The sequence below is a fragment of the Pleurodeles waltl genome, chromosome 7 (genome assembly GCF_031143425.1).
Source record: "Pleurodeles waltl isolate 20211129_DDA chromosome 7, aPleWal1.hap1.20221129, whole genome shotgun sequence".
NCBI lineage: Eukaryota > Metazoa > Chordata > Amphibia > Caudata > Salamandridae > Pleurodeles > Pleurodeles waltl.
In genome coordinates this window covers 1,139,352,411-1,139,368,489 of record NC_090446.1, presented here as the reverse complement: position 1 = coordinate 1,139,368,489, position 16,079 = coordinate 1,139,352,411, and the positions used below count along the sequence as shown (strand labels likewise).

The window sequence follows — 16,079 nt, the reverse complement described above, 5'->3', positions numbered from 1 at the left end:
AAAGCTCCAGATTACTCCAAGCAGTTCATTGTGCAGACAGATGCCTCTGAACATAGGATAGGGGCAGTTTTGTCCCAAACAAATGAAGATGGCCTTGACCAGCCTGTTGCTTTCATTAGCAGGAGGTTACTCCCCAGGGAAAAGCGTTGGAGTGCCATTGAGAGGGAGGCCTTTGCTGTGGTTTGGTCCCTGAAGAAGCTGAGACCATACCTCTTTGGTACTCACTTTGTAGTTCAAACTGACCACAGACCTCTCAGATGGCTGATGCAAATGAAAGGTGAAAATCCAAAACTGTTGAGGTGGTCCATCTCCCTACAGGGAATGGACCTTATATTGGAACACAGACCTGGGACTGCCCATGCCAATGCAGATGGCCTTTCGAGGTTCTTCCACTTAGAAAATGAAGACTCTCTTGGGAAAGGTAAGTCTCATCCTCTTTCGTTTGGGGGGGGTGTAAGGAAATGCCTCCTTGGCATGGTTACCCCCTGACTTTTTGCCTTTGCTGATGCTAAGTTTTGATTTGAAAGTGTGCTGAGGCCTGCTAACCAGGCCCCAGCACCAGTGTTCTTTCCCTAACCTGTACTTTTGTTTCCACAATTGGCACACCCTGGCATCCAGGTAAGTCCTTTGTAACTGGTAACCCTGGTACCAAGGGCCCTGATGCCAGGGAAGGTCTCTAAGGGATGCAGCATGTCTTATGCCACCCTGGGGACCCCTCACTCAGCACAGACACACTGCTTGCCAGGTTGTGTGTGCTAGTGTGGACAAAACGACTAAGTCGACATGGCACTCCCCTCAGGGTGCCACGCCAACCTCACACTGCCTATGAAGTATAGATAAGTCACCCCTCTAGCAGGCCCTACAGCCCTAAGGCAGGGTGCACTATACCATAGGTGAGGGCACAAGTGCATGAGCACTGTGCCCCTACAGTGTCTAAGCAAAACCTTAGACATTGTAAGTGCAGGGTAGCCATAAGAGTATATGGTCTGGGAGTCTGTCATGCACAAACTCCACAGCACCATAATGGCTACACTGAAAACTGTGAAGTTTGGTATCAAACTTCTCAGCACAATAAATGCACACTGATGCCAGTGTACATTTTATTGTTACATACACCCCAGAGGGCACCTTAGAGGTGCCCCCTGAAACCTTAACCAACTATCCGTGTAGGCTGACTAGTTTTAGCAGCCTGCCACACACCAGACATGTTGCTGGCCACATGGGGAGAGTGCCTTTGTCACTCTGTGGCTAGTAACAAAGCCTGTACTGGGTGGAGGTGCTTCACACCTCCCCCTGCAGGAACTGTAACACCTGGCGGTGAGCCTCAAAGGCTCACCCCCTTTGTTACAGCACCACAGGGCACTCCAGCTAGTGGAGTTGCCCGCCCCCTCCGGCCACGGCCCCACTTTTGGCGGCAAGGCCGGAGGAGATAATGAGAAAAACAAGGAGGAGTCACTGGCCAGTCAGGACAGCCCCTAAGGTGTCCTGAGCTGAGGTGACTCTGACTTTTAGAAATCCTCCATCTTGCAGATGGAGGATTCCCCCAATAGGATTAGGGATGTGCCCCCCTCCCCTCAGGGAGGAGGCACAAAGAGGGTGTACCCACCCTCAGGGCTAGTAGCCATTGGCTACTAACCCCCCAGACCTAAACACACCCCTAAATCGAGTATTTAGGGGCTCCCAGAACACAGCAAGATAGATTCCTGCAACCTAAGAAGAAGAGGACTGCTAAGCTGAAAAACCCTGCAGAGAAGACGGAGACACCAACTGCTTTGGCCCCAGCTCTACCGGCTTGTCTCCCCCCTTCTAAAGACACTGCTCCAGCGACGCTCTCCCCAGGGACCAGCGACCTCTGAAGCCTCAAAGGACTGCCCTGCATCTAGAAGGACCAAGAACTCCTGAGGACAGCGGCCCTGTTCACCAAAGACTGCAACTTTGAAACAAAGAAGCAACTTTGAAACAACTTGCGTTTCCCGCCGGAAGCGTGAGACTTGGCACTCTGCACCCAACGCCCCCGGCTCGACTTGTGGAGAACAGTCACTTCAGGGAGGACTCCCCGGCGACTGCAAGACCGTGAGTAGCCAGAGTTGCCCCCCCTGAGCCCTCACAGCAACGCCTGCAGAGGGAATCCCAAGGCTCCCCCAGATGCGACTGCCTGCTTCTAAGATCCGACGCCTGGTAAAGACTCTGCACACGGAGCCCCCAGGGCCTGAAGGATCCGACCTCCAGTGCAAGAGCGACCCCCAGGTGGCCCTCTCCCTTGCCCAGGTGGTGGCTACCCCGTGGAGACCCCCCTTGCCTGCCTGCATTGCTGAAGAGACCCCTTGGTCTCCCATTGAAACCTATTGAGAACCCGAGGCGTGTTTGCACACTGCACCCGGCCGCCCCCGTGCTGCTGAGGGTGTACTTTCTGTGTGGACTTGTGTCCCCCCCCGGTGCCCTCCGAAGACGCGGGTACTTACCTGCTGGCAGACTGGAACCGGGGCACCCCCCTCTCCATTGAAACCTATGCGTTTTGGGCACCACTTTGACCTCTGCACCTGACCGGCCCTGAGCTGCTGGTGTGGTAACTTTGGGGTTGCTCTGAACCCCCAACGGTGGGCTACCTTGGACCCAAACTTGAACCCCGTAGGTGGTTTACTTACCTGCAAAAACTAACAAACTCTTACTCCCCCCAGGAACTGTTGAAAATTGCACTGTGTCTAGTTTTAAAATAGCTATATGTGATTTATGTGAAAACTGTATATGCTATTTTGCTAATTCAAAGTTCCTAAAGTACCTACCTGCAATGCCTTTCATTTGAAGTATTACATGTAAATCGTGAACCTGTGGTTCTTAAAATAAACTAAGAAAATATATTTTTCTATACAAAAACCTATTGGCCTGGAATTGTCTCTGAGTGTGTGTTCCTCATTTATTGCTTGTGTATGTACAACAAATGCTTAACACTACTCCTTTGATAAGCCTACTGCTCGACCACACTACCATAAAATAGAGCATTAGTATTATCTCTTTTTGCCACTATCTTACCTCTAAGGGGAACCCTTGGACTCTGTGCATACTATTCCTTACTTTGAAATAGTGCATACAGAGCCAACTTCCTACATACGTCTAACAGTTTAAAAAGTGACATAATGTTGGACCTGGCCATCTCTGCAGGGTCACCCCCAAACGTTTTGCCTTTTGCCCTCCACGATTTTGCTGAATTTATTTTTGTTTTAGGAATCTGTGCATTTTACCACTGAAAAGTAGTGCTAAAGTGCTTGTGCTCACTCCCCTAAACATGGTTTAATTGGTTTACACCTGACTGGCATATTTAATTTACTTAGAAGGACTTAGAGTGGTATACCATATACCCAGGCCTGGTAAATTAAATGCTACTAGTAGGCTTGCAGCGCTCTTTGTGCCACCCACTTAATTAGCTCCTTAAAACATGTCCCAGGTCTGCGGTTGGAGCCTGAAAGCAGTTTTAGACTACCAATTCGACTTGCCAATATAAACTCCTTGCCAAGCCTTAAACTCCCCTTTTCTTGCATATAAGCCACCCCTAAGGTAGGCCCTAGGTAACCCGCAGGGCAGGGTCCATTGTAATTAACAGGCTGTACAGGTACTTTTACATGTCTTAATAGTGAAAAACCCCTGAATTTGTTTTTCACTACTGTGAGACCTACATCTGCTATAGGATAACACTGTGCTGCCTTATTACACTGGGTTTCCTTATTACATTTATTAAGTGCTACTTTTTGAATGGGGCCAGCTAAGCAGTTCATGTTTGGTACCTATGAAATTGTGATGAAAGAGTCAGATTTTACACTGCAATTTTGAAAATGCCACTTTTAGAAAGTGGCACTTTTCTGCTCTTAGTCATTTGGTGTCTACAGCCCCTCCAGAGTCACATGACTGGGTGTAGCTGACAGGCTTAGTGCATTCCTCTAGAAGTCACACAATAGAGGGATTAGGTGTGCCTGAATGGGCCATCTGCTAGCAGGATGCGGGTGGAGCTGGGCACAGCCCCACTTGCAAGTGAATAGGCTGCACTCTGCCTTCACACAAAGGGCTTATCACTTCCACCATGTCACTACAGCCAGCTTGGAACAAGGGCAGGGGAGTCAGGAAGTGTCATGCACTTCAAAGTAGAAGCATCTAGAAACTTTGCACAGCTTCAACTCTTCAGTTCACTCCTGGGCCTCCAGAACGACTCTCAGAGAAGTGCCTGCTGCGGTGACCTGCTGTGCACTCAGAAAGACTTTGCTGCACCTGGAAAAACTGATTTGCTACCTCATGGTCGTCTTGAACTTTCAAAGGCCAGCCCTGCTGTTTGAGCCCTGCAGCTTCATCTGCGCCCAGGGCTACCAGAATGATTTCAAGGGCTAGTTTGCTGGCCTCATGTTCAGAGACACAGGAACATAAAAGGCTTCCACCATCTTGAACTCACACACAGAGCCAGACTGAGTCCTGAACACCCAAGCGGTGTCCCACCAGTCCTGGACCCTTTGTTGTGGTGCTAAAGGTACTCAGTTTTGGCTAAAAACTGCTCTGTGAACCAAAGGGGGGGACTGGGACCAGCCTGCTCATCTATCTGCCCAAGGTGCATTGCCAATCAGCCTGACATCACGGCTCCTCCTGCTAACATCTTCTCTGTAGCACCAAATGCATTTCTTCCTTTTACTACTTCACCAATGGAGTATCCGCCATTGCAGCCTGAATGCAGTTTTAAATTACCAGTTCAACTTGGCAATATAACCCACTTGCCCAGCCTAAAACTCCCCTTTTATTACAAATAAGTCATCACTAAGGTAAGCCTTATGGAGCTGATAGGGCAAGGTGCATTGTAATTTTAATACTCCGAGCCCCTGGAACTATCTTCGGCTACAGCCTCCTACCTCATCCCGCTGGAGATTTTCTAATTCCAAAAAAAGAGACTAAAGGCCCTCATTATGACCCTGGCGGTCTTGAGAATGCCAGGGAGCCGGTCGGACCGCCCCCAAAGAGGCAGTCTGACTGCCACATTATGACTGCGGCGATAGCACCGCGGTCGGACCGCCAGCACCACCACTTTTTCACCACAGGACGGATTGGTAGCACTGCCTTGGGGATTACGGCTCCCCTCTCTGCCAGCAGGTTTCATGGCTGAAGCACTGCCATGAAATGGCTGGTGAAGACAGGGTGCAGGGCCATCTTGGCCTGCCCTGTTGCGATGTTCACTGTCTGCTTTGCAGATAGTGAACATCACGACGGGTGCTGGTGCACCCTATGCACTACAGCATTGCAGCTGGCTCTATTATGAGCCAGAGAGAATGCTGTAGGCCGTTTCCCGCTGGGCCAGCAGGCAGAAACTCTGTTTCCGCCCACTGACCTAGCGGGGAAACTTGCAATGGGGCCCGCCGGAGGGGGCTGCACTAGCGGCAACCTGCCCGTCGAGACTTCGGCAGACGGGCTTTTACGTCCACCTAAGTCATAATCAACCCCTAAGTCTGAATGAAGAAATCTTCACCAGGTTTTCGACGCAAGGCTCCTCAACGATGGTGCTCTCTCCTCGGTCACCACTGGCAGCCTTGTCCCGCTCAACTTTACCTTCTCAGAACATTTTTCTCAAAATGTCTTTTCAATCCGGATTAAGTGCTGACTGGGTCCAATCCACTTCTTGCATCCGACCTGCACTCCATCAAGTTCTGCTATATTTTTTACTCTGACCCCCATCTCTCGCAACTAGATGTTCACAATTGGAGCTTTGATCTTTAAGGTGCTAGTTTTTACTAAAAACTTTACAAAATCATAACTCAGGTTCTACTAATTTGATTTTTGTTGTTTTGGTGTCAATTATTAAAATGTACTCTCGTTTTCTAAATTAGTGTTGTGTTTTCACTTCAGTACTTTCTGTGTGCTACATAAATAATTCACACATTGACTCTAAGTTAAGCCTGACTGCTTTCTGTGCCAAGCTACCCAGGGATCAGCACAGGTCAACTTAGTGGCTTTTGTGGTTCACCCTGAAAGGATCTGTGGTTGTTGCTTGACCAGGGCTCACTCCAGTCAACCAACATCCCAATTTCTCACACAGAACCTCACCTAAACTAAGCAACCCTATAACTGAGATACTATTCATTAAGTGAACAATAGTACTCTGGAATGTGTCCCAGTGCAAGATATGGAACCCACTAATTAAGCATACTACATGAGGTAAGTGAGAGTTCAATTTATAGAGAACATGAATAAATGGTAAATCCATTCGCGGTTTGGCTATTTCTCACAGGAGGTCGTACATCCTGTTTTTTTATGTCAGTTTATGAGAATTATTCAATATCCCTTAAATAAGTCTCACTCTTTTGAAAGTTAGATACCTGTACATATAGTGAATGTGTGAGAGAATTATATGATGTTCTTTCATCTGCTGCCATCTGTCCTTTACTTATTACTTGTGATTGGCAAGGTTGTGCTGCGGCTGTCCATCATGTACAGTTATTGGGTAGGGAAGAGACGCATAGAACTTTCCAGTCCAATAAGAAAATAAAAATCCACAATGTCAAGGTTTGTTTTAAAGCATGATGTGAGTGAAAGAGTGAACCCTTTACAAAATATAGGATCAGAGTTTACTTTTGGTTTTACTCATGAAATAACCATTTTTCAAATAGAGTAAGTGACTTTGTTAAATTTTGAAAGGTAGCTGACAAGTGGCTCAGTGTCATGTATAAAACCTCTAGCCAATTTTAGCCAACAGCACTTTGCATGCTGGGGTTTTGATTCCATAACAAATCTATTAAAAGCAAAACTACAAGCCCCACAATGCAACATGCTGTTGGATGGAGAAAAAAATTGACTATGTTACCCTATGTTGTAGTACCAAACCACAGACTTGTAAAATGAAAACTATAATTTAGTTCTTAGCTTTCTGTCTTTTCGGGTCAAGCGTAAGCATTCAACCTCTTGTATACTTCTTATGGCTTAAATTTTATACTTCTTATGGCTTAAAGCAATTTCATTTTTTGGTTGCAGTGTCCTTAATAAATTCTTGATCGCTAGTGGTCAGTTCAGCCTTTTTCTCCCTCCTTTTTGTGTTTCAGATCAGTGACTCAACTACTGTATTATTCCACGTTGGTCTCTATCTGTTTCTGTGACGGGCTACTTTTGTTATTTCTTTGTTGCTCCCTTTTCACTGTGGGTGTCTTAGGTTGGTAGCTGCCTGTGTTTTAATGCAGCATTCTGTTACTCCCACCTCCTCCCATGTGGCTCACATTTGATTTGGCTTTATTCCAGTGCTGCCCAAGTTTACCTCTGGCTCTTGGAACATATGCTCCACCATTAAATCTTTAACGAAAGGTAGCTCCTAGGCTGTGTTTTTTTAATGTTATTTTACCACTGCCCAGAGTCTGTTGGTCAATGTTCTTTCAGTATAGCCCAGCACTCGTTGATTTAATCTTGAAGTAAGCTTATTTTTTCAAAAGAAATTCTTCGGTGCTTAAGCGCAATAATTCATCTGTAGGTGTTTTGCGCATGTTTATGTAACATTAAAATAAGCTTATATTAAAAAAAAGAAACACCTGGTGCCTAAACATTTAGCTTACTAAAGCCACAATATGCCCTTTCCCACAGAATGTAGCTAACCCTAGAAACAATGATGTGAAACTTGCAGAGCCTCTCATCTGAAATATCTGTCCAGGGCCCTTCCATGCCAGCCCTGACAGCATCCACACACCGGGCATTGCTTAATTCCTTTATGGGGGCCATAAATCTTCTCAAGCAGCTCTGCTATTAACTTCATAAGAGATTTGTTGAAATGTGTGGCAAGAATGCTTGCAAGACTTTTCATTTTGTTAACATAAAAAGAAAATATTTTTCCTGCTTTATTTTCCAATTTCTCTTCATACGTTTACACAGCTCGAGGTAGTGCAGTCCTCTTCTCATCTTTCCTCAAGGGCTTGTGATTTCTGATGTCAGTAAGCCACCAGTGACCAGCAAAACATGGCAGGAAAAGATGAAATTAAAAGGTAGTGTTGACCAATTTATGTGGCAAGAAAAGCCCCGTTCTAAATTTACATTGCCAACAGCTCTAACTCAAGAAAATGTGAGCCCTACTGCACTGCAAATGCTTGTTTTCTTCTAGGCAATCGTGGGTAAATAGTCCAGTGGGTGAGATAGCCAAGATAGACGTTCACATACAAATGGAAGCATTTCCTATTAATGGGCTAACATTAGCATTCCATGGAATACCAGCTTGGTAAAAGTATTTATTTACCAGAACAATGATAGTGTCAGAAAATTGTAAGGGCCCACAGACACAGAAAAAACATAATGATCTTTCATCTTTCATGAATGTGACGTACCCTGCCTCAAAGAAGTGGAGATCAGGCGGTGTATTTTCCCCATCGCCAGTGGGGAAAATAAAAATGTTACCCTCCAGCTCCTTCAGCTTAGCTTCTCATTCCACCGATAATTTATATGAAATCACTCCATCGATTACATGTAATTCATATTAATGTGATTAACCACAAACTGGAATAAATAAGTGTAATTGTTTCTTTAGAAGATGGTCCTAATAACCAACACTAACCAATAACCAACAATAACAAATTGGACTAACCTTGCTTCCAATGTAACGCGCTACCTGTCAAAAAGAACTTCAGCGCTTCAGTGGAGGGAGATGACGCTAGATAAATTCAAATATAACATATTACAATGTATTAGAACAACTTCAAACTCCCGGCAGGACGTGTGTCGTTTTAAAAAAGAGGGTGTATGTGTTACCATGGCTAGCGGCCATGTTGAAACAACAAGCAAATGCAGGACTACGCAGATAGACATTACTAATTTAGACAGAGATCATCTGTACATTTGTTGATTATTTGCTAAAGAAAAAATATGCGAAAGGGAGGTATTTGTGTCAATATCCATCCGATGATTAAATATCTATCCGAAAGAAACTTTCGTCACCAGAATTATGAAATGAATACGGGTCATTACGACTGTATTATTTTTTGATAATTGTTTCATTTGTGGTGACAATGTGCCAGTTCCTTTCTGTGTCCATGTCGCAAGGGGCTAAGGCGCAGGGCGTCGGCCACCTTATGGTCAGGCAAAGCACGAGAGCTCCCTGAAGCAGTGGGCGTCGCTTATTTGACAGGGCCAAGGGACAGGGGGCGTGACCTGTGCAGTGCTTCCTGGTTGGTGCTGTGGGGCAAAGGACAATGTTTTTGGTGGCCCGTAAGTAGGGAGCTGCTGCAGATAAAGACGCCACCAGACTCAGGACGCTCATCACGGCGCTTAACACCTCTTAAAATCCCACAACCCAGGATCGCCTATTACCCCGACCATGACCTCGCACCCAGACCTGCAGCGGGAGCGCGCCTCCGCCACCTTCACCCCCGAGCTCCTCACTCACATACTGGACGGGAGCGCAGAACGGAGCAGAAGGAGGAGGGAGATTGGTAAGAAACCCGGTTGCGATGTGCTGTAACATTTTTTTTCTGGTCAGGGCTCGGATTCACCTAACTCTTTATCTACACTTGTTACCGCCCGCATAGCTATAAGAGCTCAGAATGGCGACTTCTTGTAATTGTAAATCGATCTACTGTTGTACCCTGCTACCGTTGTAAGGTGCTCTGATATCTTCGGACCATGTCTGCGCTATATAAAATTGCAAACATAAATAAATAAAAGTAACCAGCATTGGAAATCGTATTGAGAAAAAAATAGAAATATATCCATCATGGTAAAGGGACCTGTAGAACTAATCAGAACTGCCAGCTAATGTCATCCAGTGCTAACAATTCAGTGGTCCACAAAGGGCCTGCGTAATTATTTTACCCGAAATAGCTTCAAGTAGCAGGGCTGAAAAAAAACACAATTTTTTTTTTTTTAATCAAAACATCTAAGTCCATTTGGTGATGCTAGACTTTGTATGGGTCACAGCAAAATGGGTTTCCCAGTTTACGTTTGCAGAAAATGTAAAACTCATTAGTAAGTACTTGCTAAGTACTAAGTGTGTCCCCGTTATGTTTCTGAGGCTCATCAAAGCAGTCCTATCTCTGGGAGAATGTACATTGCCAAAGCCGTTAGGTATTACTTTTACATAATATGTGCACACAGAGACACAACAGTATGCCTTCACTATGACACACAGCTGTCAATTTCATAGTCCCACTGCTAGCATATATGGGGATCCAGCTGGTTTGTGTAACCGGCAGCGAATCTTGAGCTAGATCTAGGATCCAGATCGGTTCCTCTGACTATTTGTTTTCCTAGTGCCACAGTGCATAATGTCATCTCAGAGCCTGGCTGACTGTTGCTAAAGCCTCTGTATAAGTTACAGCAAATTTCTCTTCCAAGTTTAAGTTTGCAGAAAAAATAAAACCCTAATATTTATAAGTAAGTACTTTGCAGAGCTTTCACAGTTGACGGCCCTTAACTTTATATTTGATGGAAACCAAGAGAAAGTGTAAGATTTCCTAGCAAAACTCATATTCTTGTTTTTTGTCAGTATTCATTCAGTTTATTTTCTCTATGATGCTGGTCTAAGACTAATATTTCCATTGTAACTCCACTGGACACTGATCTTTGATTTCTAATTTGTCAACATATAAGAGGTCTATACCACGTTCCTATTTGAGGTGGAAAAATAACGTAATAGATAGTCATGCTGGAAGGTCTGTTAAAGATATCACAGAGAGTGCTGGGACCAGGACACACCTTTTGTTTTAATTCATTCTCCACCATTATTCAGACTGTCAAGTACCCCTTTGTGTCACATTCCACTTGACCCAATTATCAGAATGCAATTTCTGGACAATAGCTGGAAGCTCTAAAGGGCATTGACCTCAGTCACATAGGATCGACCAGATAAAAAGCAGAACCAAAGTCCATGAAGCAGCAGTTCAACAATCCTGTTACCTCGGATGGACCTCTGTGCAATCGCCCGGAAGGTTAAGCAGTGATGGAATGTATTTATCTAATCCCTCTTTGTTCTTGAAGTACCAAATTAAGTTATTTGACACAATGTTTTACTCGTTTTAGCATCATTCAGATGTAGATTTTTGCAACAGAAGCCAGTAGGAAAAAAATGTCCCTAGTTAGCAGGTTCTCTGCTCCCCTTCACATGAATAGGCTTAATGATTGCATCTTTCCAAGAATCTAGGATAATGTCCATCTCAGTTACTCATTCGTAAACAGGGCATAAAATATTAGCCCACCATAAGATATTCAGGTAGATTACTGCAGCAGTTCAATCACATAAGCTTTATTCGATCAAAAAGACAACCATCAAAGCATAAAATCACAACAATCCTAAATATGCGCACATAATAAATACAAAGATATAAAAATTTAAGAACAAGTATCACTAATAAAATGCATTTTTTAAAAACAAGATCGTATATGCCATGTGGCGACAAGGAACTTGCTAACCGCACAAATTAAGATAAGGGAGGTATCGCTCTGCAATATCCTTAAGGCAGCTTTACATTGTCCTATGCCCATACTCCTACAAACAGGTCGTATCCATTTTTGCCGAACAGAGGCATAAGCTGGACAAAAACACATAAAATGTACTACAGATTCAGTTACACAATTACAACTAGGACACAAATCAAGTGTTAATGATGATCGCCAGCTACATGTAAACAACTTTAAAGGTAGACACCCACATCTAAAACGAGCATACAAGCTCTTACCTAGTAAGTCAGGAATTAAGCCCAAATAAGATTCAAACTGGGGATGCCATCTAAAAGCAAGAAATAGTGTTGTCAACCGACCATAAGATGTACATAAAAGATAATCATTCCTGACGTGAGACCAGTAAACAGATTTCAAAAGTTGTTTCTGGGCCCTCCCCAAATTGTGCGGGTTCTCCCAAAAATACCCAAGTCTCAACATGTAAAACCACTAGGAAACATGCTTGAGCCAAGTAATAGAGACAGCATTAGGTCTATCTAAGATATCTTGAAGGGAGTCCCTGTAAACGGTGAGCTCATGGGTGGTCCAAATTCGTACCCAGAATAGTGAGGGTCTTAAGGCTATCACATCAGAAATGCGATGAAGTCCAAGGTCCAAAAAGACCGGGATCAATGGTGTACTGCGAGGATACGCAAGAAGAGCTCTTGCAAAATTATTCTCGCCCACGGTTAGTTTGTTGGTGTTAGAAGGACTCCATACCTCAGTGCCATAAATCACTGCACCCTGCGCCTTGCTAAATACATTTTAATAGCTGGAGAAACAGCTTTCGCAATAGTGGTATTATTAAAGCGCAGAATGGCACCTGACCTATGCTGAAGAAGTGAAACACTCTTACCAATCTGATCCTCCCACTGCATATTGTTTGTAATTCGTACTCCCAGGTAATCTGTAGAACATACCTTACTTAAGGGAACCCCATCTAAGGTAATAGTACATCTCCTAGCAGGGTCCGTACTTAATACCATTAATTTGGTTTTGCTGGCATTAAGTTCCAAACCATGGTCCGCACAAAACGCGTTGAACCTGTCAACCAAAATCTGCAGACCCATGGGGGTTTTAGAAATCAGGAGAGGGTCCTCTGTAAATAGCAAAATAGGGATTTTTTGCGCATTCAGCGAGGGGGCATCATTTTGGCAAGAAGACACAACATGCACCACCTCGTTAAAAAACAAGGTAAAAAGGGTTGGTGCAAGGACACTGCCCTGGCGAACCCCACGCCGAATGGCTATTTGATCGGTTAACTCGCCCTGACTACCCCATCTCGCCTGGGCATATGTGTACTCATGCAGCCTTTGTAATAAGTGTACAATATTACCAGAAATGCCTATTCTTTATGGAACTTCCCATAACTTCTCTCTCGGGACCAAATAAAAAGCAGACTGAAGGTCCACAAAAGCAACATACAAATTTTGTTTTGCCAGGATTACATATTTCCAATGTAGAAGAGTCAGCCTAAAAACCTGATCCACCGTACTGATTTTCGGGCGAAAACCCGCCTGAAGTGGAGACAATACCTGGTGAACATGGACCCAGTCCAAAACCTCATCCAAAAGCTGCTTAGCAAAATTTTTTGGAAGATGATCAATGAGGCTAATTGGTCTGTAATTAACAGGGGAACCCACATCACCGTCCTTGTGGATAGAAATTAATTCAGCCCCTTTCCAGGTGTTGGGAATAGGGCCTTCTGCGGCTATAGCATTAGATAGCGTATTAATATAGCAGGACCAAATAACTGGCTCAGATTTATAAATATCCCCTGGAATCTTATAAGGGCCTGGAACCTTGGCCGATTTTAGGGAGTTAATGGCAGCTATAGTTTCCGTTATTGAGAAAACAATGCAATCTGCGGGACTATCTATAGACCTTCCTTGATCAACAGTCTCAAGACACAATTCAGCCTGCGATGATGAGGAAGAGTCCTGCATCATAGATAAAGCATAAAGCTGAGAAAAATGTTCCACCCATCTTTCAGGCTGAATATGTGTACGGATGGTGCCATAACCCCCTCTATGTCTACTCGCCAGTAATTCCCAAAAAGTCCTATTATCTCGAAGTTTGGTGGCGTCCAACAGTTTCTGCCAAGTGAGGTCTTCCCACTTTCTCTTTGCCAGTTGCAAGGTTTTATGATACATTGACCTAGCAGTTCTAATCGCCCTATGTGAATGAGTCATAATAGCTGATTTTAAGGCTGATTTAGCATTAGAGCAATCCTTGTTGAACCAATCCCTGACTTTAATATTATCAAAAGATTGCCTGATAGTAGTCTTCCTATAAAAAAATGTCCTGCAGATTCCTTACCATTTCTTCATGAATATTCAAAATCGGAATATTACTAACCTAATACTTCTCATAACCAGACATGATATCTGAAAAGGATGAATCGATTTTCTTGATCAGATACGAATTAGACATTACCTTTGACCAACTGACCCGAGTATGCCTATGGTTCAGAAAAGGTCCAGGAACCTCCTCGGACTATTCCGCAGTCTCTTAAACACATTACTGTGTAGAGTGAGGAGTAAAGGATTATGATCACTTTCATAACAGTGGACTACCTTCATATCTAAAGAAAGGGACCAAAGCCTGACGTCCACTAAAAAGTAATCAATAACACTAGAGAGCAGCCCTCTCTTGAAAATAAGTGCAATGTTCAAGTCAGAACTAGTTCGTCCATTGCATGCTCTTATTCCAAATCTAAATCAAAGGGAAGTCAACTGAGAAGCAACATGGGCACTAGTACACTGGACATTTCCCTTCAATTTGGGGATACCCCAAAGTTCATCCCCCTCAACCTTCAGATTACTGTTAAGGCAATCGGATTCAAAAGTACAGTTCATGTCCCCTGCAACCACTAATTTAGTTGACAAATGCAGGGAATCCATATATTCAAATAACTGAGCAAGTGTCTGGGACTCAGATCCCCGGGGATCAGAACTGGCATATACGTTGATTACGGTCATTTTAAAATCTGGTTTAAATGAAAGTTGGACGCCCAATAAGTCAGGGGAGTTAATGTGTAAAACTAAATGATCGCACTGCAAATTTTTATTTACCAAAATCATAGGTTCCCCCTTAGCACGACCAAAACCCCCCGATGCTGGTTGGGCCGCTACAAAATATGTCACAAGCCCATCCAGAAATATCAGGTCAACAGCCCAAGTTTCTTGAATAGACAAATGTCCTGCTTACTGATAAAATTCATCCACTCGGGATCTCCCAACTTGTTACCTATCCCTGCCAAGTTCCAAGAAATAATTAAAAGTTCCGGGCGGGGCATCTGAGCCCCAGGAGCATCCTCAGTGCTATTGATTCCCTCTTCAGAACTAACCCCAGAAATTACAACAGGAGTGATTAAAAGGGGTTCAATAGGTAGCCATTCCGCTTCCAAGGATGTATGAGGAGGGTTAACTAACATGATCGAAGCACAACTACTGCCAAAGACATGGACCTCATCCACCGGGTCGTCACCTAGGATTGGTAAACTTACAGGGCTGCCTGAAGGCGGATGAAGTTGAAGTCTAATACCCACCCCGCTAGACCTCCTTAGTTGAAAAGTGTGTGATTCAAAATCAATAAGATTATCCACCAGCAATTTATCTATGAGATGAATAGAAATAAAGTCAGAATCTGATCCTGATTGGTTATGTCTACCCACCTCCAGAATATCGGCCCGAATGACAGAAAGGCAATTCCTCTGCATTGGTAACCAATAGGTGACCTTATTAATAAGAGAATCTTGAGTTTCTCTAAAGCCAGTGGACAACACCACCACCTTTTTTCCTTAGGCCTCGACCCCTATTCTCAACAACAACATCGACTCGCCCCAGCATGATATGAACCCTCATCAGATAACTTAGAAGAACCAGTAGGGGGATTCCGAAGTCCAGCATACGCCTGGATAGCTTTTACTCCCCAAGAACCATTAGCAGGATGAGTCGATTGAATTGTGTGCCGTTTCCCTAAACCACAGGTATTCCCAACCTTGGGACCCGAAGTATACTTCTGGACAGTTGTTGTTGACACAGTCGGACAGATATCTATACATTAGCAGACGCGCTAACAAAAGGTGCAGAAGAAACCGACCCCAGAGGAGACTTATCCTTTTGAACGCAAATTTCTATTTCAGGGGGAACAGGGGTCCCCCTCCTGGGGCCAGCATAAACTCACCCCCACTAACCCTTTGACAGTTACATGCATTCCTCTGTGCCTGTTCACCCACTAATTTGTTCAGTACTAATAGCACCAGACGCTTTAGATCATCCAACTTCTGGGAGATAAAGGCCAAATCAAATTCCCCACTTGATCGCACTTGTCCATCCTGAGTCTGAGATGAGTGGGGTATGGGATTCCCTCCTTGGCAAACTTCATTTAGTGGGTGTAAATCACAAGCTAGTGGTGCTCTAGATTCAGTCAAAACGTCATAACGATTGGAGCATAAAATATCTGACGACACCACAGCCTCTGGGCTTGAAGGAATAGAAGATACCTTTCCCCCATTTATAGGATACTCAAGAATCCTGCCGTGTGGGGGAATACTCGTCGTGAGGGGGGGATGTAGATCCCAGAATCGGAGGGGAATGGTTCGACCGCTGTTGGCAGGTTAGATGATTGAGACAATTTGGGCCTTTTCCTAA

General features: G+C 44.3%; 2 protein-coding genes across 4 annotated transcripts in view; one reads left to right on the top strand and one right to left on the bottom strand.

Annotated features, from left to right (window-relative positions):
* Positions 1-8,712, bottom strand: part of TEN1 (TEN1 subunit of CST complex) — a 137,251-nt gene extending 128,539 nt beyond the window's left edge. Inside the window, exon 1 of the mRNA XM_069200201.1 lies at positions 8,579-8,712. The gene's annotated coding sequence lies outside the window, so the exon portion shown is untranslated. The remainder of the gene's footprint in view (positions 1-8,578) is intronic.
* A 410-nt stretch (positions 8,713-9,122) lies between these two features.
* ACOX1 (acyl-CoA oxidase 1) overlaps positions 9,123-16,079 on the top strand; it is a 147,846-nt gene continuing 140,889 nt past the window's right edge. For 2 of the 3 annotated variants that reach the window (XM_069200199.1, XM_069200197.1), the window contains exon 1: positions 9,173-9,422. In XM_069200199.1, coding sequence (XP_069056300.1) covers positions 9,308-9,422 — 115 coding nt within the window. In that variant the 5' untranslated portion in view covers positions 9,173-9,307. Of the gene's footprint in view, positions 9,423-16,079 lie in introns of all 3 variants that reach the window. The other variant, XM_069200196.1, reaches the window with a different exon arrangement.